This window comes from Coenobita brevimanus, chromosome 63 (genome assembly GCF_032717465.1).
Source record: "Coenobita brevimanus isolate Jiangsu-jjx chromosome 63, ASM3271746v2, whole genome shotgun sequence".
In the NCBI taxonomy this organism is placed as follows: domain Eukaryota; kingdom Metazoa; phylum Arthropoda; class Malacostraca; order Decapoda; family Coenobitidae; genus Coenobita; species Coenobita brevimanus.
In genome coordinates this window covers 45,718,155-45,741,164 of record NC_137016.1, presented here as the reverse complement: position 1 = coordinate 45,741,164, position 23,010 = coordinate 45,718,155, and the positions used below count along the sequence as shown (strand labels likewise).

The following is a 23,010-nucleotide window of genomic DNA, read 5'->3' as shown; positions in this document are numbered from 1 at the left end:
TGCATAGCCTGTTGGCTGTGTAGAGGGTTGAGGTGAACATTGATCACCATGGTCCTAGAACCAGTCACCAGCAGTAAGGCGGGCACTATTCGCTCCCTGCTTATCAGAGCTTGGCGGGAACGATGGTCAGACCTGCAGTGGGGAATACATATAAAGACGGTGAGAAGGAAACAGTCACTATTTTATGTTTAGGAGTTTTATATAGCAAACTAAAACCTTGCTGTGAGTACGGTACCATGATTATAGTAATTCAGGATGAAAAATGTTATTGATTGAGAAGAAAAGTGTGGCTTATGTGTCAGCGCTGTGAGAACTTTAGAAATGCCGCCAAACACCATTCTTGTATGAATAATACAACTAGAGGACACTTATGATAGTTTCCAAGAAGTTTTGTTTTTTCAGGTGTTGCCTTGGGGTGTGAGTGGAGACATCTACCACTTAGCTGATTACATTCTGCAGCAGGCTCTAATGGGACCCCTGCCAAATACCCTTATCCTGTCCTACCTCAGACACTCTCTTAGTTCTCAGGTAGGTTGAGTGACGTTCCTCCGGTAGGTTGAGTGATGTGGTGTGTCATAATTAAAATTTTATGATGCTGTCATAAAACTGAGAGGTTTTTGTACAGTTATGGTTTGTATGAAAGTATGAACATTTCCATCCAGTACTATATTATGTTAGATTTCATTGTACAGTAATATGATTGAATTTTGAACCTAAAAAGTTTTGGGATATCACAGTTTATAATTGAATGAAATATGCTATGATGATTGCTTATGGTCATGTTTATGTTTGTTCATGTGTATGAAATTTCACCAGTATGGTAAGTTTTTAACTTGCAATACTGTATTTTTCTTTTGGTTTTTGGGTTTAACTAACTCTGTGGGAGAATAATGGCAAGACTGAGTGTTTATGGATTTCATGGGAAGCTCTTTCTGAAATGCTGGATATTATTCTTTTGAATTTCTTACTGGTTATGTGAAATTATTTCTTATCTAATTCACACATTAGCAAAGTATTGAATTGCTGTTATTGCAATATTATACTGTAGTTTATATTTTTTTTCTCAGATTGTTTCGTATGGTGGTGTGATTGAGAGCATCAGCAAGTATGATGGGCTACACAAACCACACTGTATTCATGCTTTACTCACCCTTCTGCAGTCAATGATGGTACTCCATTAGTGTTTGTGTATCTCATGTGTTTTGCATAGAACTGTTCAGTTACTCAGTACTTGAGTTATTGCTAAATGTTTTGATAGAAGAATGATGAATTTTAATGATATACAGTACTCACTCGATGTAGTGCTGCTCTCAGGTGTCTGCCCTTTCCTCTCCATCCTTCTTTCCTTCCATTCTCTTCTGTCTTTCTTTCCTTCATTCTTTCATTATCCTTCTGCCTACGGGTGACTTTACACTCCCTCATCTGTCTTTCTTTCCTTCATTCTTTCATTATCCTTCTGCCTACGGGTGACTTTACACTCCCTCATCTGTCTTTCTTTCCTTCATTCTTTCCACTTCCATCAGCCTGTGGGTGACTCTACACTGAGTGACAAACCAAATGGTTTCCTGTACACCAGGAAACCATTTTCTATGCTGGGTGGTAACCATATAACCAAATTTTGGCGCCTGGTGGTTTAGTGGGTAATTATTGCACTTCAGTCGGATTGAGGCGGTGAAGGTTTATATCCAAGGGATGGTTGGTGTTGATTGCTCATGTAATGCCACTCAGGGATGAGTGAGGCTGGTCACTCTCATCTTAAATGTCGGGACCAACTGCCTAGCCCTGAGCTCCTACGCTCCTCGTGGGGCATTGTAGGATTAGATGATGGATGGATGGATACAGTACTGTAAGCCATTGTGTATAACCATAATGGAATATGTAGCATTCAGACATTCATTTCATTTGAAAATTGTATTTGTTAATACAGTTTGAATTATTATTATTTTTATTATTATTGTTGTTGTTTGCTGTTATTATTATTATCTTCATCATCGATCGTTTGTTGCCCCATTGGAAGCATAGGAGCCCAGGGCTAGGCAAGTTGGTCCTGACGAAGAGTGTATGTGAGTGAGGTGGAGGGGGGGAGGGGGGAGAGGGAGGCTGAGGATGAGATGGAAGGATGGGGTGGAGAGGTATATGAGAGAGGGGGGTGTGAGTTGGGAGCAGGGCAGTGAAATGGCGTGGGACAGGGCGACGTGGAGGCAGTTTGTTTGTGGCCACCCTGAACAGGATTGAGGCATCTGGCAATAGATAGATAGATAGATTATTATCATTATTATTATTATTGTGGAAGGTAGGGATGCTTACCATCCATTCACTCAGTGTAGTGCTGCTTTGGGTGTCTGCCTTTTCCTCTCTTCCCTCCTTCATCTTCTGTCTTTCATTCCTTCATTCTTTCCTCCTCCTCCTGCCTGCTGGTGACTTTACATTTCCTGTTCTGTCCTACTTTTGTCCATTCTTTCCTCTTCCTTCTGTCTGTGGGTGAGTTTACACTGAGTGACAAGGCAAATGGTTTCCTGAACACCAGGAAACCATTTATTATGCTGGGTGGTAACCATATAATCAGACTATGGTGCCTGGTGGTTTTTTATTCATCAACTTTGTCTGTTTTTAGTAGTGTATTGTATAATATAAACATCATTGAAAATGATAGTATACAGTTTATACCAATATAACCAATTTGGGGGGTAAATAAAATCCTTGGGAATGTTTTTTTTGTGCGTAAGTCCAGGCTGCCATTGCGGCATTTTTCCTGATCATGTCACACGATTATTATTAGTCATTATTCTTATCCATCCATCCATCATCCAGTCCTATGCTGTCCCATGAGGAGTGTAGGAGCCCAGGGCTTGGCAAGTTGGTCTTGACATTTAAAATGAGAGTGCCCAGCCTCACTCATCCCTAAGTGGCATTACGTGAGCAGTAAACCCCAGTTACCTCTTGGATATAAACCTGCACAGGCTCAATCTGATTGGAGCACCTTATTTACCCACTAAACCACCAGGTGCCGTAATTGGGTTGTATGGTTATCACCCAGCATAGTAAATGGTTTCTTGGTGTACAGGAACCCGTTGGAATTGTCACTCAGTGCAGAGTCACCTGTAGAAGGAAGGAAGAAGATAGAATGAAGGAAAGAAAGACAGAAGAGGAAGGAAGGAAAAAAAGGAGGGAAGAGAGGAAAGGGTAGTCACCTGAGAGCAGCACTACATTGAGTGAGTGGATGGTGAGGGCCCACACCTACCACTTATTATTATTATTAGATTTGATGATAGAGATGATTTTTAGTCATTATTGTTACAGTACTTACAAAAAATTAGTAAAGTAATGTAATGGTTTCAGAAAAGCGTGTCATGCAGAGGAAAACCTGAGGATTGTCTGATGCTAGCTACTTCCATTGTTGGTGGTGTAAAATGGTTGGCACAGGTGAGTGGACGTACAGTAAAGTGTCATATCCAGTACTGGTACCTGTACTTTTAACTGTCTCCTTTATTTATAATGTAGAAAATTTAGTTTTCTGAGTTACTTCCTTGTTATGCTAGTAGTTCTTCTTGTATTTTACTTATGCATGTGTGAACCATCAGGTTCAGTATGGGAGAGTAGCATATGCTTATATTTAGTGTTACGTGGAGAAAACTTTGCATTCAATTTTTGCCACATCCATACCAACAGACCTACAAAACTTTTATCCATGGTAGGCCTATCCCACTGCCCATTACCGTCTCACCTTAACCTACCTTTTCCTCACCGCCCATCCCACCCATTTTATACCTTCCTCCACCCACCACACAGTAAACTTAACGCCTTCATGGCTGCCGGGGTCAAATGATGTTTAGCTGATAAATGGCCACAGGCGTCATTTGAGCGCGGCCTATAAAAAACTGCAAACATTTTTGGGAAGTGAACGAACATTCTGAACGTCTTCGGACTGACCTACAATACACTCCCATATACCTCATCGACCAGTTCAGAGCCTGGTGCTGTAATGAGTGGATTTTCAATTTTTCTGCTCCTGGCCATTCTTAAACAAGCAGAACTGCACCCATTATCTCGACCCAGGCAAAAAATATCATCTTTGTCCTCTCTTGCAAATCACACACAACCATCTGTTTACGATTATGAATTAATACAGGCACAAACAAAAATTACTTGATAATATGCGAAAAATACAATTTTGTCTTGGTATCTTTACCTATTTGCTTAGGTTTGTTGTACTGGTTTGGATCATTCAATGCAGCACGACTTGTAGAAAACTGTGAAAACTTTCGGGAAGTGAACAAACATCTGGGACATGAGACTGACCTTCACACTCTCACACCTCATCTGTTGCTGCCAGTTCGCCACCTGCTGCTGTGACGAGTGGATGTGCGATTTTTTCGCTCGTGGCCATGCCTAAACACACATAGTTACACCCATTATCTCGACACAGACAGAAAATATCATCTTTTTCCTCCCTTGCAAAACACACAACCTCTCTGTTTACGGTTATAAATAAACACAGGCATAAACAAAAAAAGACATGAAAATAAAAGAAAAATTCATTTTTGTTCGGTATCTTTACCGATTTGGTCAGGTTTGTTGCACTGTTTTGAATCATTTTACACATTCTTTGCCTTTCACAAGCATAACAGGATAGTTTTCTGTGTTCACGTGATGCTTTTGTGGGTGAAAAGAATTTCCTTCCCTTCCTGCTAATCAGCTTGTGCAAGGTGCGAATGGCAGGTCGTCTTGCTTATATCACTGAATATTATTAAGCAACAGCACGTACATACACCTATCTAAAGAGTATGTGTGCAGGGAAGGATTATTGCTAAGTACTGCATATGAACAGTAGCTAAAGCCATTCACATGAAAAATTCTAAATGTAGCAGAAATTTCTTTTGTATAATCATATATGAACACCTGTAGTGTGCTAAGGAAAGGAAATGGTAGTGTGTATATAAGAGAGCTTTGTACTTTGTACAGGTGATGGCATGGACTATACAACAGCTGGTGGACCTGCGCACAGCCCCTGAACATTCGACAAATCTCAGCTTGGCTGCTTCTATTCTTGTCCACATTCTCAGCTCACCTTTCCTCACCTGTATGCTTGAAATTGGACGCCGAGAAGAACCAAGTAAGAATGGAAGTTTACTAATGGAGATATTACAGGACTGTAAAGATTGTTTTATGTATGTCAAAACTTTCCTTAACCCCTAGACGCCAGGGGTTTTCCGACTTTACCCACTCCTCCCAACAGGGGATTTCCATGATTTTGGGAAATATACCCTTACATGAAACCCTGTTATCTGCCAAACTATATTAGCTAGAGAAAAAATTAAAGATACATAAGACTCACCAACCCTTTCAAATGAAAGTACCTTCAGGTCTCCAGGTGGTCCCATCGATGAGTAAGGATAAGTTAAAGATGACTGGTTTTCTGTGTTTTGGCTGGCTGTTTCCAAGTGCGTGCCACTAGCAGTGACCTTGGACTCGCTGGCCAGCTTTGGCAGCACTGACTGTTGTGGTGATTGTAACACTGTCCAGACTTCCTTTGAGGAAAACTGGAATTTTCCACTCAGTCTTTGACTTTTCATTGCTCACCATCGTAAGGATGAGTCATCACTCTGTTCATGTGGCTCCCCATAGAGTTTTCTGCCCATTTCATAGTGTCACTGTGCCCTGTAGGTGTGTGGGAAAAGAACAGCTTTTTGATTTTCTGTACTTAGTTCTTGCGTCAAATATAATCATTTCCCTCTACTAAGGGATTTATATTTGCACTTGATATCACAGTTATGGGTAATTGCACTTTGAGAAGTAAATGCTCTGGCTGTTTCATGCAGTATGGTTGAGCAGAAAATGGCATTTTTGAGCCACTCCTTGCCTCTGCCTCGCGTTCTATGCGGTAAACTCGCGCATTGAAGGGTTTTTGGTTATGATTTTTGGTCACTCGTGCACAAGGCGAATCGCGCACTGCGATGATGTGGACTGTGCGAGCCTACTGTATATGTAACTCCGTTTCTGGCCGGGGTGGTGCTTACCTGGTTTTCCCTCCAAGTGCCTCAATTATTGTAGTAGTAAATTGAGTTTTTTTTTTTTTTTTTTTTTTTTTTTTTTTTTTTTTTTTTTGCAGGTGGAGAATTTGAAAAACAAAGCAATGGTGTGGTGGTGGTGGTTATTGAGTAACCTTGGTCTGTCTGGCTGAGCAGACCCACCAGCCACAAGCAAAACTGCCTCTGCAGAGTTGCCCCATTCAGTGAACTAATATTCTCTTGCAGTGGACACTGGACAGTGCCTCATCACAGGAAGGTGCAGGAAAGGGGGTGGAAATTTGGTTCCTGGATGGATGCCTCATTTACGTCTCCACACAGTTTATGGGCACCATAGTAGGCTTCACATCACCCCATTATTTGGTCATATGTAATAACATTTACAAGATTATGAAAATCCCAGCATGGATTTTGTCTCTGTTTGTGGGTGTTTTTCCTGCATATGAATGGTGACTCTGGTTACCAGGCTCGTAACTGGATTTCACTTCATGGTAATACTTTCAGCTCTCCTATTCAGGTCTCTCATTACAAACATGCAACAACTCTTAGGCATCTGTCCTGTCACCTTATATGCAGCAGTTGGTCCCAAAACCTTGCTTTCTCTTCCTAACCTGTATCATTACAAAGTGCATATGCAATGATCACTGCTTCTTGAGTGCAAATTTGACATAAATGCAATTCAGGTTGATACATTTTAAAGTTTTTATTCCTTTCTTACAGCCTTGAAAAAGATGTATCATTGATGAATATCTCTGGTGAAGGTAACTGTTGTATGCTGAACTGTTCCAGCCATGTTACTCTGTAGTTTGATAGCCAGTTGGATGTTTGCTTGTTATGACAAAGAGAGACTGAAGCTGTTTGTGATTGATATACTGTATTTTGTCAGACAGCTGAGAGTTTTGAAGACATAAACGACAAGTAAACAGATGTCAGACAGCTGAGAGTTTTGAAGACGTAAATGACAAGCAAACAGATATATGTTCCATTAAACTGGACATTGTTAGCATATTCCTGTGCATTTTTTTTTTTTTTTTTTTTTGATCGTACCCACCCATATATCATTCAGAAAATTAGGATGTGATGATGATGATGATGATGATGATGATTCAGAAGTAAAACTAAAATATGCAATACTTTTGTTCAGGTACCTGGGGCAGCTGTGTTAAGAAAATGGTAGAAGTTGAGACATTGCTAGCAGGTGCTGGTGGTATTGTTGAGAACAAAGATAATCTTATTAAGACTGTCTGGTAAGTTGCAGTTGCTTACTTTATGACAGAAGTATCTGCTGAATTAATGCATGGATATATAGTTGTAAAGAATATGTCAAGATTACATAATTTGCATAAGGAAACGTGTATGAAATACTGGTCTTGTAATGTATGCAACACATGTATTCTGATGTAACTGAGCTTTAATGATTACACTCTTTTTCATTAATATGAATGGTGTTGTGTACAGCCAACTACGTGATCACCAACCTTTAGACAGTGTGGGGAAAAAGCACAAATTTGATAGCATGAAGGTGCCTCTTTGCCACGCCATGCATAGCCTGGTCATGTTGGAGGTCCTCTCTCACACCACCCGCCATGCCTCAACTTTTGCACAACAACTACTTCTTCTTCAGCAGCTCCAGGTATGCTCACTGTTTCTTTTATTACTGTTCATTAACCCTTTCAGTCTGTTGATTTGTTTTATTGATCATCTTGCTACTTGCAGATGATGTTATTTCTGTATATCTCTATATACTCAGGTTGCTACCCCCAAAGAAAGGGAGGTAGCTGAGACAGGACGACACACTCCCAATTTACTCATCCACACAAACACACTCATTTGCATCTTAGCCCAAAGGGGAGGAGGGACAGATTCTCACCGTACCACACCACACAAGGGTCAACTGCACAGTTCAATCGGTGTCCATCCCCGTACCCGCACCTGACCTGATCAGCTGATCAGACCAAATGTGGGAGAATATCCCCTCAGGTGCGTCGTCATTTATTCTTCCACAATTTCTCTCCAATCATTTCTATCACGTGCAGCCACTCTTCCATGCTCAACAGACATCCCTCTCGCATCCAACACTCTCTTCACACTATTCATGGTTTTCCTCTCAGCCTTACACCTCTCACATCTGATTGGATGATGTTATTTGGATATGTAAAATCCATCCTAGACACCTTACCAGCTAACAAAGCTCCAAGTCCAGATGGAATTCCTCCAATTGTTTAGAAAAACTGTTCCCTGAACTTGCTCCTGCTGTAGCTAAATTATTCAGACTATGCATACGTACCTCTTCATTCCCAGATTCTTGGAAAGAAGCCAATATCCACCCAATTACGAAAAAAGGAAATTCCTCTAACCCCCCTGATTACAGACCAAGGGCTATCATGTTTTCTCTTGGTAAAGTGTTTGAAATTGTAATTGATAAGCACATAGGTAAACATCTTGAATCCAGCAGCTTGATTATTGATAGACAGTATGGTTTTCACCACAAAAGATCCGCTATTGATATACATAATTTCCTGACTCATGTGATCCATCAGTCAGTTGACCAACGTGAAGAAACTTTTGCAGTAGCCCTTGATATTTCTAAAGCTTTTGACGGAGTGTGGCACCGTTCCTTCCTATCGAGACTCCCTTGCTATGGCCTAACATCTTTTGTTCCTCTGATTTCCACATATCTGAGTAACAGAAAGATAACAGTTTAAGTAGTTGATGTATATTCCCATTTCCACTTGATTAATGCTGCTGTGCCACAAGGATAAATTTTGGCTTCAACCCTGTTCCTAATTCAAATGAACCCTTTTGCGCACGGTAAGTTTCGGTGAGTTTTCTGGCTCATGATTTTATTCCACCCCCCTCTCCGCCAGCTCCCCTGCGCAACTATGAAAACATGTATTCTGGCCTTATTTTTGCCACCCAAACATATGTCTATCTATCTATCTATATGTATACATATACAGTAAAAGTCCATTAATCCGAATGGCAGTGGACCGAGAATCATTTGGATTATCAGATTTTTCTAATTTTGGGGTGGGACCCCAGAGACAATTTCATGTTTAAACTGAAATTTTACCTAATGGATCACTTTTCATTCATTCATAATACAATATGACACATATTAACATTATGTAATACACAAATTTTGTACTTAATAATGTTTACTGAAGACACGAACTGTAATTGGTAAATTAAGAGATGTTATGGGTTTGTTAAAGCACCTGTAATGTATAGTGTTGAAAACAGCAGTTGCAGGCAGGTAAATCCAAGTAGAGAGAGTAAGTCCAGGATTATTAATAATATGCACGTATTGTAAAAGCACAAGAACTTAATATGTATTACTGTGGAAAATTCCTTAAACATACGGTACAGTATACTGTATTTCACTTTGTTTGTCACTTTCACTCATCGTCCTCAAGCATCAGCTTAGGACTACCTGCTTCTTCTAGAGATCCTTGAGGTGCCTTCTTTGGAGTGTGGGTAGGTGGTCTTGGGTAGAGCGCCTACCGCCGGGTGCACAATACTTATGGCCAAAAAAAAAATCACCCATTTCTGGGGGTAAAAATTGAGCCACAAGTTTGTGCGCTAGCATGACGTCACGGTACCCTGAGGCCTTCCGACGCGCTGGTTGGTTCTCGCCTCAGTTGCCCACGGGCTGCCTGAGAGAGAGGAACTCTGCTGCGTCTCCCTCTCTTTTGGCGCCATTTTTTACCGAGTGTCCCGCAGTGTTTTGGCTTTCACCACTTTGTTATGGCACCTACCCGTAAACTATCGAGTGAAATCATATCCCAGATCATTGCTCTAAAGGAGGCAGGCCACCAGACAAAGGAAATTAGTGAATTGGGTGGTGTGGCTCGATTGACAGTGCGTCGGTGGTGCACGTGGTTTCGAGTGGAAAACAGTGGTGAAGTTCCCACAAAGAAACCGCGGTCTGGTAGGCCTAGGAAAACTTCCCCAAGGTCTGTTAATTTTTTAAAACATGCAGTGGAGTTTAATCCTCGTGTGAGTGCAAGGAAAATAAAGGAGAGCAACCCGGAAGTGTTTGGTGAGGTGTCTGTGAGAACAGTGTCTCGTAGGGTCCATGAACTTGGTTACACAAGTCACAGGCCTGTGAAGAAGCCTCTTCTCACAAAAAACCAGTGACTTCGTAGGCTTGCCTTTGCTAATAAATATCTTAACTGGGGTGAGGAGCAATGGTTGTCAATGTTGTGGTCTGATGAGGCAACGTTTAGTGTCACCTGTAACAGAGGAGCACGTGTGTACCGACGCAAAGGTAGTGACCCACTTGACCCTCGGTATGTAGAAAGCACAGTTCAACATCCTGATTCACTCATGGTATGGGCTTGTTTTTCTGGTCAAGGTTTGGGGAAGCTTGTTGTGCTTCCGAAGAACATAAGAGTGAATCAGGATGTTTACCTGGAGTAAAGGATACCCTACGAAGCACTAAAGGTAAATAAAATGCATTATTTATATGTTTTTTGATTGTTGAAAGGTTTGTTTCGTTGGAGGGACGCAGGGCGCTCGATACTTCTGATGAGCACTGTAGTAAAAAATGACCAGCTGGTTGACTTGGTTGGGTTTCACCAGGCCACCTGTTTTGCTTGGCCAGGCAACCAAAGATGTACAGTATGTTGCTTGCCACAGGGTGCAGTGTGAAGCATTGCTAAAACACTAGGCAACTTGTCTCTTTAGCTGCCCAGTATAGGAGGCCACTTACAGCAGACATGTGGGGGGGGGGGGGCTACATCCGTTTCCTAAGACGACTAGGGCAGGGAACATCATCAACATTAGCTGGCTCCCTTACCTGGTGATGAAGGGGGAGCACTTGGTTCACAAGATTGATGAAGATTAATCCAGTTGCCACAACTAGGCCACCAAAAGAAAGGTTGTCGATGACCATGCTTCGAGCTCCATCACCATTTTAACCCCTTCTTTACCAAAAATGTGTTTTGATGTACCCCCGTACATCACCAGTAAACACCTGTGAGACACCGGAACTGCTACCGTTGTACGCTGGTACACCCTCTAATGAATGGCAGCTTATGGGCCTCAGGGGAGCCCGGTAAGGCTGTTTCTGAGGACCTCGGGTTAGCAACAGCTCAGTGTTTTGACAACAAAGACTGTGACGAAGTTCTGACGAATTTTGACATCATAAGATACGTCATGACTGAGTTACGGTGGCACCAATGGCTTGCTCACTCATCTGTGATGTAACCTCTTTTAGACCAATCATTATTTTATTTATAATTTCTACTACAGATATCGTACTATATTTTCTGCTGACATACGGCAAAGTTTACACCCCTTGGCCTGCCTGAGAGAGTCAGTTACCACGCACTTGACCACGAGAGAGAGTGTATAGGATATTTTTCTCTCATGGCGTCTCTGGCAGATTCCGATAGTGACGACTTTATTCCTCATGAGGATACTTATTTAGATGTATCAGATGATGATGCAGCAGTGTCTGATGTGTCAGTAGATGACTGTGATCCTGAAAATGATAGCAAAGTTGATGTGAGTGAGGAGGAGGAGGAAATTAGTAGCGAGCTTAGTGACGCTGCATTCTCGGCAACAAGTGGGTCAAGGTTGCCATCACCATCACGTGTGTCCACACACTTCATGCTTAGCTTACAAGGTAAATAAATAAGCCATCAATCTGTGCAGGACATTTTTTTCAAGCCAGTTTGTACAGTACTTACCTGGGTAACAGTACTTTAGCATAAGATATGTAAACTTATATATTGTAATGATTTATTTTATAATATTTTTTTATTACCAGCATCATGCTGGGTTTATGTGATCATCAGTATACAAACAAATAAAAAAAGAGTGAATGGTTTCGACGTGGCAAAAAATATACACTACCCCTCACACTACGGGAGGGGGAGCTGTCAGGTCGGTATGGGGGGTAAACGTAATGTTTACACTGGGGGGAGGGGGAGGGAAAGAAGGGGTTAAGGTAGTTGACTTCAGTGTGAAGCACATTGATGTGTGTCCAGTTTCACTGAGCACCGTTGAGAGGATGGTCACATGGAGAGGTTGAAGAATGAGAGATTAACTCTGAGAGTGTGAGTGAGGTGGAGGGGGGAAAGGAGGGGGAGACTGAGGATGAGATGGAGAGATGGAGTGGAGAGGTACTGTAGGCCTACTGTATATGAGAGGGGGTGTAAGTTGGAGTGAAGGCAGCATGATGGCAGAGAACAGTGACATGGATGTGATTAATTTGTGTCCACCTCTTATGGGATTAAGGTGTCTGGCAATAGATATATGGATAGATAAACTGATAGACTGTGTTGATAGATTTTCCAGGTTTTGTACTTTTCTCTCCTGTTTCAGAATCTTTCCCACTTCATAGTAAGTGGAGGAAAAATTGAATTTCACTGATGATGATCTTGATTATTTGTTATTGTGCTGTACCTGACAGTATTCTGCAATCACCAGTCTGATAGTATTGTAATAATACCTTTTTTGTCACTTTCAGGGTCTGAGCACTGAAGAATTGTTCCTGGAATTATTGCGGAGTAGTTTTCTGGGTCTGAGTTGCCCAGAGTATCAGCCCTACCAGGAGCTGAAGTGGGTGGGCTTCACCTTCATCAAGGTCCCCTCCATCCTCAATACTATCCACCTTACGTTAAACGGACCAGGTTAGCCCTCTCTTACCATCAGCTCTGCTTTGGTTCGTGTGTGTGTGTGTTTGTGTTCTTACATAATTGTTCTTACCTAATTGTATCTTTACAGTAATGAGTCAAGCTCATACTGTCCCATGTCTTAAGCCACTTTTATCGTACATATCCTTAAATTTATGAATTGTCTTGGCACACACTATTTCATTTGGTAGTGCATTCCACTGATCAATTGCCCTATTTAGGAAACTAAATTTTCTTACGTCTTTATCGCCTCTCTTTTTATGCAGTTTTTTGCAGTGTCCTCTTGCTGATACATCCCTATAGGTTATGTAATAATTTATGTCGATTTTCTCCTTTCCTAATATGCATTTTTATTGCATAATCATGTCTCCTCTTTTCCTTCTCTCATGTAGTGTAGGTAGATTCAGTTTTTCTAGTCTTTCTTCATAACTTAGATCTCTAAAGCTTGGTACCCATCTTGTAGCAGCCCTTTGAACTTTTTCAATCTTATCTCTGTGTTTTTTGAGATGAGAATTCCAGACTACTGACGCATACGCAAGCGTTGGTCTGATGAGTGATGTTAGTATCTTTCTCAGCATGTCTTCATCTATGTATGTGAATGCTATTCTCATATTTGCAAGCAGTGTATACACGTTCCGTTACATTTGTGTGTGTGTGTGTGTGTGTGTGTGTGTGTGTGTGTGTGTGTGTGTGTGTGTGTGTGTGTGTGTGTGTGTGTGTCTGTCTGTCTGTCTGTCTGTCTGTCTGTTTGTCTGTCTCTCTGTCTCTCTCTCTCTCTCTCTCTCTCTCTCTCTCTCTCTCTCTCTCTCACTAATGCTGGTACCTCTTCCCCTCATTTTTTTTTTTTTTATTTTTTTGTCCTTCTATACAGTCATTATTCAACCTCTTACTTCTGTTTGATGTTCTTAGGTTTGTTTTTCACCTGTTAAACATATTATATACAGTATGGGCTTATAAGTTGTAGATTGGAGTTACCAGTCATAGCTTGTAGTTCAAGATGATTTACAAGTGTTATAGTGATAACAGATTCATTCACTTCTCAGTTACATATATATATACTGTTGAACTGGGTGATATTTCTGTATACTATTGAGCCAGTGCTGAACATGGTGTTTAAATTTATTGCAGTTTTGCAAATGCTGAAGCAGTAAATTTTGATCAAAGGTTAATTACAGTAGAGAGTGAGACTCAGTTTACTCTGTGAAGAGCTTCTGCTCTTTGCATTATACCTTTGTATGATGTGAAGAGCAGAAACTTGTAGGGTTTGGAAATGGAAGATCTGCCATTTAATTGTCCCGGATGGTAATTTCCATGGTTACTGCAGCACTGCATCCCATTGCCAAATATAACTGGATGAAACAGACAGAGCAAAACAAAGAAATGCACATGTGAATTATGTGCTCTGCTGATTTGTATGTTGTGCTCAGCAGTAGTTAGTGTGGAACAAGCATTAATAAGTTATTAACATCATTTTGATTAGTGTCCTATCTCTTTTCTTCTCTCCTGTTTACAAAGATGATATTCACACTTATAGTACAGTAATGCATGTATTCTTGCTGGTGTACCATAGGTGACTCTGGTAGTGGAGGCGAGTGTGAAGACCTTGCAAAAGCAGTACAGCGGCTCTCTCAGATGACCCTTTTGATGGATCAGGTGGATTCTCGTATCAATTGCAATTGCTTAGAATACCTTCTCAATGAGCTGATCCATGTCAATAAAAACCTCATCCCAGAAAGGGATGCCCAAGCAATTGTTGCTATCAGGTAGGTTCATAACTTCTGCTCATTAAAGGTAACTTGAACCATGTACAGTACTTGTATACAGTAGGTATATACCACTTTCTTTTTTGTGTCGAAAAACTAAATGCAACACTTCTTCCTCATCTTGAATCCTCTCTTCATTTGTGTATAATATACAGTAATTGTCTTCCAGCATATTCACCTGAATGCTATTCTTTTGAGTCAGCTGAAGGATATGTTTCTTCCTCCTATCCAAATCACTCAGATATACTGTACTCACTTAAAAATGTTATCACTCCCTCACTGGCATTTATGAGAAAAATTGGTTTATATAGAACAAACTAGCTGCTTCATCAACAGAATAAGCTGTCAGTATTCAGTCTGTATGAGTCTCAGAGTTACCCACAAGTCACATTCTCTGGCCAGCCCCTCCAGTTCAGCAGACCGCAGAATCTTGGGACTTACTGGATACACATGTGACTTTTTCTTAGCATGCAAACAACATTGGTGTAGTGCTCCTACATGAACTGAGGACTCTACAGATGCTGGCAGGTGTGAGCTTTGGCTATCAGAAAGAATTGCTGATAATAGTTGACAAGCAATTACACTCAGTCTTCGAGTAACACGGACGACATACTGTACACTGGACAAGGACCGTGGTGCTCAAGCCTGTGTCACTCAGACAATATGTTTGTTTATTTAATGGTTCAGTGTAGTATGACGTCTTACCAAAGCTCTTATTTTTACCTCTTCTTACCACCCAGTCCCATATATATTACCCCCTACTTATACCCATCATCAGGTAAAACATTGAAAGAGCTATAACTTGCCAGCAAAGGTACCCGGTGTTGCCGGGCCAAAAAAAAGGCGAACACTCTAATCTTATTTGTTCTGGTTCAATCATTCTCTCTACTCCAGAAAGACCACGCTTGGGAGCAAGGGATCATACCACAGGGCGTCGCTTTTGTGATTCTGTTATTTTGAATTCGCCCGGGCTTTCAAGTGGTGGCTTGTATCATCTATCAGTACTGCCAATGTCCAACATTAGTCAGCACTCCTAATCTCATCTGTACTCCCATCCTTTGTTGACAGTTTAGCCATTTCTCCCCATTCTTGACTCCCCTCCCTACCTTCCCTCCATTACCCTCTCCTCTCTCCTGCCCGGCCATGCTGCGCTAAGTAAATCATCCCTGGATTTTTCCACTGATTTTATCCATTGAAATAAGCCCTATGCCCTATTTTTATACCAAATAATATATACAAAATAGAAATAAGGTAAGTGATAGTGCCATACACCTGGAATTGGCTAATTATCACCTGACAACACCTCCCATGCACTCATTCGCTAATTTTCGCTCTTTATTTCCCCTTGAAATATGCCGTATAATCTATTCTCGTAATAAAAATATATATAAGAAAGGTAGGGAGAAGCCAAAGTGATATTTACATTCACCTGGAACTGCCTAATTTATTATGTATTGTCTAGATTACCTGCCGATCATTTCATAGCTTATATATTAGCAGCTGTCACCACGCTGACATTGGCAGCATTGCACTCCCCCTAGGCCACCACACTGTATTCAGTTTACTGTCGTCTTTCAAGGTGAAACCACGTTGGATTCGCGCCTGTCCTATTCCACCGCTTTTTAGCCCCATGCAAAGGGCCCTGTGACCTCTACCCCCTACTAAACCTCGTGTGGAAAGGGGTAAAGGGTTAAGTGAGTGGTGTGGAACGTGAACTGGCTAATTTATCAATGAAAATGATGGACAGTGACTACGATCTTTCTGGTGAGTAAAACAGTGCAAGTGGAAATGTAAATAATATGTAAATAATGTGTAAACAGCAAGTGAAAGCAATGAATGTAAATATAAGTGAACAGTGGAAAATAGTTTTATAAGTTACTGCAAGTGACAGTGCATAACACAGCATAAATAAAATAGACATGTAAATAAAATAGAGAATGTAAATAGAAATGTAAATGAGTAGTAATATAAGAATACGAGTATATATACTAGGAGTAATGAAAGTGAAAGTTTCACTCTAGCATGTATAAATACTATGAGTTATGAAAGTGGAAGTGAAAGTAACAGATTCGCTCTCAGCGCTAGTATACAGGACGAGAATGTGAATGCTACGTATTTTACTGAAAGAGAAATTGAATGCCTACAGTGACAATAAACTAATATTACTGAAGGAAACTTATGGATAAAGACTGCAGATATATATAAGTGTTATATAGTAATAGAAATATATGGATAAAGACTGCAGATATATATAAGTGTTATATAGTAATAGAAATATATGGATAAAGACTGCAGATATATATAAGTGTTATATAGTAATAGAAATATAAAGTGTGAGTGTTTTTATGAATAACAAATGATAGAACAGCAGCGGTGAACGAGCGCAAGTGGGAAGGACATATGCGCTCATAATTTTCATTGCTTTCACAGTGTTTTTTTTTTTCCGAGTATGGATTCCAAACTATTTGAAAATCATAGAATAGTGTTTCTAGTGATAATATCAGGCTGTGGTAATCATATTACGGGTTGTCAGGAAGTGTAAAATGGAGACTTCGTTACCCAAGTTCAGAGGTCTCCACAAGTCCTACGGTACTCGACGAAGGCTCAACAAACATCCCAGGAGAAAGCTGAAGGTATGTGCCATATGCTTATCTAATTTTAATATTCTAGGACTAATAACTGATTTTTGGCAAATATTTTTAGAGAGTCTGTCGGAGCGCGAATATGCCCGCAAGACACGCAAGTCAAGACAAAACAACCCCGCGGTTTATGGGTTAAAAGTAGATAAAAATTTAACCCTATATGCCTCTGGCATAAGTTCATATGCTTTGAGAATGGCATCTTTTAAACAGTCATAGTTAGCACTTACGTTTAAGTACTTGGGTAGTGTGATGAGTAAGGATGGAGGTTTGGAGGGTGAAGTGCTTGAGGCCATGAGAGATAAGGCGAGCTGTCAAGAATGTTAAATCTTTTCCTCATCAGTTGTGCTGCCTGTAGTTGATGAATTTAAGACCTTGCTATTTTCCTTCTGTTACTCAGCAGTCAGTTTTTCTGCTTCTAGGCAGAATATCAGTAAATGTTTTTCCCAGGACTACACAGAGACCTTTGTCCTTGACCATAAGTGGGAGTGACATATAGTGTGGGAGGGACAAAAAGTGAGAGTGTGTTCCAATAACAGTTCAGTTCCATCTTTCTCGACAGCTACTTATTGGCTATGTTTGGCATATGTTAACTTGTAATTGATAGCCGGTGCCCTCCGTTGTTTAATACTGGCTGCAGATTACACTTAAGACAGCTTAGTGGCTAGTTGGCCAGGAGAGGCGGAGTAAGGCTACTATAAAGCTTGAGGACCTAGTGAGAGAGACACATTCTGCTGCACTTTTCAACATACAGTATTTTCAAACATTACTAAGATTACAAAACACACTGTTTGTGCACTATTTCCCATTTTTGGTTCACTTCATATGACACTAGTGTGTGGATTATATCTGGATTATATCATCGACGAGTTCTCCTTGCCTCCACTGATTGTAATCTAGTTAGGTAAGAGAAATACCTCGTTTTACATTTGTATAGTGGTAGGTGGTGGCGACCATCATCCACTCACTTGATGTAGTGCTGCCTACTTCCTTAGCCTTTATCATTCTTTTTCTCTGCCTGCCCTCCTCTCTTCCTATTTCTCCCATCTTTCCTGTCACTTCTTATTGCTTTTCTTTCCTTTACAAGTGGCTTTACATTGAGTGACAAGCCAAATGGTTTCTTGTAAGCCAAGAAACCATTTACAACGCTGGGTGGTAACCATATAACCAAACCATACGTGTCTACAAGTGGGTTGGTGGAGGGTTAGTGCCCCTCCCCGTAAAACAAATAACTCAAATGGCTACCCTTTACGGGATTATGGTGTCTGGCAATAGATAGATAGATAGACTTCTGTTTCACCCATTCACTACTGGGGTAACTACGCCAGTGACGCTACCCACACACTGAATCAGTAGCTCACAGGAGGTTGTTCTTGAGAGCTCTGCACAGTTCATTAACACTTACATCAACAGCTCCCTGTTCAACCACCACTCTACTCACCATTCTATAGAAGGGATTTCTTACTGCTTGGTCTTTCTTTTAGTTTCCATATTTTTCTCCTAGGTGCATAGGTCCTCTTCTTCATTACCTGCTCTTTTAGCACCATGTCACATTTCAGTAATCTGTGTTGCTGCATACACTCTTCGCTCCCTATAACTTTAACATCCCTCTCCAACCTGCTATCAGTCCTCTTGACCAGGAGTTTGTCTATCTGGCTATTATTTCCCCCAGACTCGTATGTAATCAACCTACTCTCTCTTTTCCTAAAATGCTTGGAAAATAAATGTCAGAAATGAATTTGTCATGGTTTTATTATTAGATTAAAGCATTTAAAATTTTCATTAACTGAATTCCAAATTTTCACGGCAAAATGGCAAATTTTTGGAATGCCTTAACCCTTTAACCGCGGGTATTGTTTTGGTCTGACTGTCCTCTCCCGCGGGGGTTTCAGCCAAATGTAAACAAACCTTTAAACCTTAATAACTCTGCACAGAATAAAGCTAGAGAAAAAATAAGGTACCATTAGAAAGTACTAACCTTCAGCTTTCCATTGATGTAGGTTTCATGACTTTGTTGACTTTCACAGGACGGGCAGTGCCGTTAGAAGTGAGGGGTGTAAAATCACTATTTTTCGCTCACACATCATTACCTTCGCTCATACACCATTACCAAATGCCAACCTCATTCTGATAATAATACTATAAACATATATGAACACTGCAGATACGATAAACACCCACTCTGTGTTCACTGAGGCAGGTAAAAGGCACTGTAATTACCTGCACTTCACTGCCACATCAGCGGTGTTGTAATCACTATTTTTCGCTCACACACCATTACCAAATGCCAACCTCATTCTGATAATAATACTATAAACATATATGAACACTGCACATACGATAAACACCCACTCTGTGTTCACTGAGGCAGGTAAAAGGCACTGTAATTGCCTGCACTTCACTGCCACATCAGCGGTGTTGTAATCACTATTTTTCGCTCACACACCATTACCAAATGCCAATCACATTCTGATAATAATACTATAAACATATATGAACACTGCACATACGATAAACACCCACTCTGTGTTCACTGAGACAGGTAAAAGGCACTGTAATTGCCTGCACTTCACTGCCACATCAACATGTGTTGTCACTCACACAGCTGGACAGATACTGATGCGCGCTTGGTCAGGGGTGGGGTGAGGGGCCCAGGGGGTGGGAGGTGGGGCCCCAGGGGGGGGAAGAGGGAGGTGGGGGTCGGCTGGAGTGAAAGAACTTAATAGCTACTCTCCCTTGAAACAATTGGCGCACGGAAAAAACGCGGGGTATTCAAAATATTCACAAACATTCGAGAATGACACCCGCGGTTTGGTCCAGTTTTTGCAACGTCATTCTGGAATGACACCCGCGGTTAAAGGGTTAAATCAAAATCGGCAGCCAAAAGGGTTAAATTGATCTCGTTTTTAATACCATTTTTATTCCCTCTCGTTATTATCTTTTTCATCTGTCATTGTGTTTTTGTTGGAAAAGGAGTGTAATTCATATGAAGGAAGTCACTTCAGAAGTTTCTGTTTTGATAATAAGCACATATTCTGAGCCCCTTCAGCATGGTGTATTAAACTTACTAATCATAACTGTAAATTGTATGTTGATTTTTACAGAGTGCAAGAATCTAACGTCCTGGCAAACATCCAGAACAACGAAGGGCAGGGGTCCCATATTGGTAACCCAAACCTCATCCTTCGTGCCCAGCCCACCGTAACTAGCATTCTGAAGACTCTAAGCAACAAAAATCAGGTCAGTCACTTGTAGTGTCTTAAGTCTCTAAACAGTAAGATCATACACCCACCGCAAATTGACTTAGGACCTACACATCGAATTGCTATGGAAGAGTTGTTTGTCTTTACTTTGTGTTTCCACCTCTACCAAGTGAATTTTTGGTGCAAGAAGTAACTGGCAATTCCTCTGGTGTTGGCAGGAGGTGGTGAAACACTCAGCATGTCAGTGCTTGCCCAGAAAGGAGAGTGGGAGTATATGTTCCCGTAGCTCCGAGCCCCTCTTTTTTCGTATGCATTACTGTAGATGGGAAGTTGTTGAATGCTGTGAAAAGTATGTACGATGGTGCGAAGGCTGCAGTGCGTGTGGATGGTGAACTAAGTGAATTTTTCTCTTTGAAAGTTGGTTTGAAACAGGGATGTGTCATGTCTCCATGGTTGTTCAATCTGTACATGGATGGGGTAATAAAAGAGGTACAAGGTAGGGTAGTGGATGTTGGAGTGGCCTTGGTGAGAGAGGATAGTGTTTGGAAACTCCCTGTACTGTTGTTTGCAGATGATACTGTGTTGTTGAGTGAAGATGAAGGGGAGCTGCAAGGCTTGGTGGATGAGTTTGAGAGAGTGTGTAAGAAACGGAATCTAAAGGTGAATGTAGGGAAGAGTAAAGTGATGGTCTTTGAGAGAGGTGAAGTCAGTGAATGTATAACGAGGTTGGATGGTGAGGAATTGGAAAATGTGAGTACGTTTAAGTACTTGGGTAGTGTGATGAGTAAGGATGGAGGTTTGGAGGGTGAAGTGCTTGAAAGGGTACAGCAGGGAAGAAAGGTTGCTGGTTCCTTGAAAGCAGTGATAAGAAACAGGGAAGTGAGCATGGAAGTGAAAAAGTTATTACATGACAGTATTGTGATACCAACTCTAACGTATGGAAGTGAAGCTTGGACGTTGTTGGAAGGACACAAGTCAAGAGTGAGAGCAGTGGAAATGAGTTATTTAAGAGGAGCCTGTGGAGTCACATGGAGAGACAGGCTGACAAATAAGGATGTAAAGGAGCGTTGTGGTGTGGATGTGGATGTGATAGGAATCGTTAGGAAGATTACACTGAGTTGGTTTGGCCATGTGGAGAGGATGGAGGGTGAAAGACTGACGAAGAGAGTGTATGTGAGGTGGAGGGGAGGAGAGGTAGGGGGAGGCCGAGGATGAGATGGAGGGATGGGGTGGAGAGGTATATGAGAGAGGGGGGTGTGAGTTGAGAGCAGGGCAGTGAAATGGTGGGAGATAGGGTGACGTAGAGGTGATTTGTTTGTGGCCACCCAGAATGGGATTGAGGCATCTGGCAATAGATAGATAGATAGAAGTGCTCCAAATACTTCTTACGGTTGTACCTACTAATTGTTTAAGAGAACAGTTTTCACTAACTTTCCCTCTTGAAAGGGGTCCTCATTCGAGTCTGGTCACTGCCCTTCTTACTACTACAGATGATTTATTGGCCCCCAGGTGGCCCCTCCACTTTAGTGGGGCTAGAAACGCCACTGGGCCACATGGTCATGGCCCCCCGCTCATAGGTGAATAAGTTGTATGAAATACGAGGATGACTGTGAAACACTAGAAAATATTCTGATTTCTTCTAAAAAGGTCACAGAAGTCACTGCAGGCCTCCGTAATAGACATTTGAAAGCTCTGAAAGATCATAACTTGAAAGGTTGAAAGCCACTTATGTCTGACTTAGTCCCCATCACTCCAAAATCTGGCTACGTCTGTGTAAGGGAGGAAATATATTTAGAGTTTAATATATGTGAACAACTGAAAATCTAGGTAAAATATTTCTGCTTTCATTGCTTCATTGTCATGAAGAAACAAACATATGAAAATAGACATTTTTGTGGTTACGTTATCCAAGTGAACTAGCTAAACCTGTGGTGTACATGTATGAAGGGTGCGAGGATTGCATACACCATACACATATATGAAGTACACGGAGGTGAACAGAGCTGCAAACATGCGTGCATGCAAACGGAGATTATCATTGTGAGAATGGCCAGGTAATGCATGCTCTCTCGACTCGCATGCACTCTATTGGCGCTTGCAGGGCTCAGCTCATCCATCATCACCGTAGCGCTAGCCAGGCAGTATCTATAGACAGTACAATGCTGTATGGTGTGCCACGAATTGAATCAGCCATGATTTTTCTCCGTGTATGATCATAAATTCCGACCTTCCCCACGCCGCGATGCATTTTGTAATGCTGGTCTCGACCTGGTCTCGAGCCAAAACTCCGAGACCAGAAGCTTCGAGACCAAGATCAAGACCAAGACCACATCAAACTGGCTTTGAGACCGGTCTCGAGACCAAGACCAGTCTTGAGACCTACAACACTGCTAACAACTGCCGCATGCAGGTTTATGGTGTCTGGCTGTGGGTAGATATGGATAGATAGATAATGTTAAAACTGGTGGTTATCAGAACTTTCATGTCAGAATTTGCCTATTGCTAAACAGTCCTCCAAATGATAAATTTTAATCCAAAATACATTATTAGCTATTTATTTTTGAACAGTGATATGTCTGGTAGTAGTAGAGTAACCCTAGTCTGTCTGGTTGAACAAACCCATGAATTGTGGGCAAGCAAGTACTCCTGCAGGTTCATCCAGTGCGGTGAACCAGTGTTCCATGTTGGTAGACAGTGCCACACCATAGCAAGGCATAGGGAAGAATGGAGGTTTG

General features: G+C 41.3%; 1 protein-coding gene across 1 annotated transcript in view; it reads left to right on the top strand.

The window, feature by feature from the left end:
- The first annotated feature begins 38 nt into the window (after positions 1–38).
- Positions 39–23,010, top strand: part of LOC145404364 (mediator of RNA polymerase II transcription subunit 24-like) — a 45,582-nt gene continuing 22,610 nt past the window's right edge. Inside the window, exons 1-10 of the mRNA XM_080275887.1 lie at positions 39–159; positions 403–528; positions 1,068–1,169; positions 3,340–3,423; positions 4,963–5,113; positions 7,171–7,273; positions 7,485–7,659; positions 12,505–12,667; positions 14,241–14,433; positions 20,177–20,312. Of these exons, the coding sequence (XP_080132013.1) occupies positions 49–159; positions 403–528; positions 1,068–1,169; positions 3,340–3,423; positions 4,963–5,113; positions 7,171–7,273; positions 7,485–7,659; positions 12,505–12,667; positions 14,241–14,433; positions 20,177–20,312 (1,344 nt within the window). The 5' untranslated portion in view covers positions 39–48. The remainder of the gene's footprint in view (positions 160–402; positions 529–1,067; positions 1,170–3,339; positions 3,424–4,962; positions 5,114–7,170; positions 7,274–7,484; positions 7,660–12,504; positions 12,668–14,240; positions 14,434–20,176; positions 20,313–23,010) is intronic.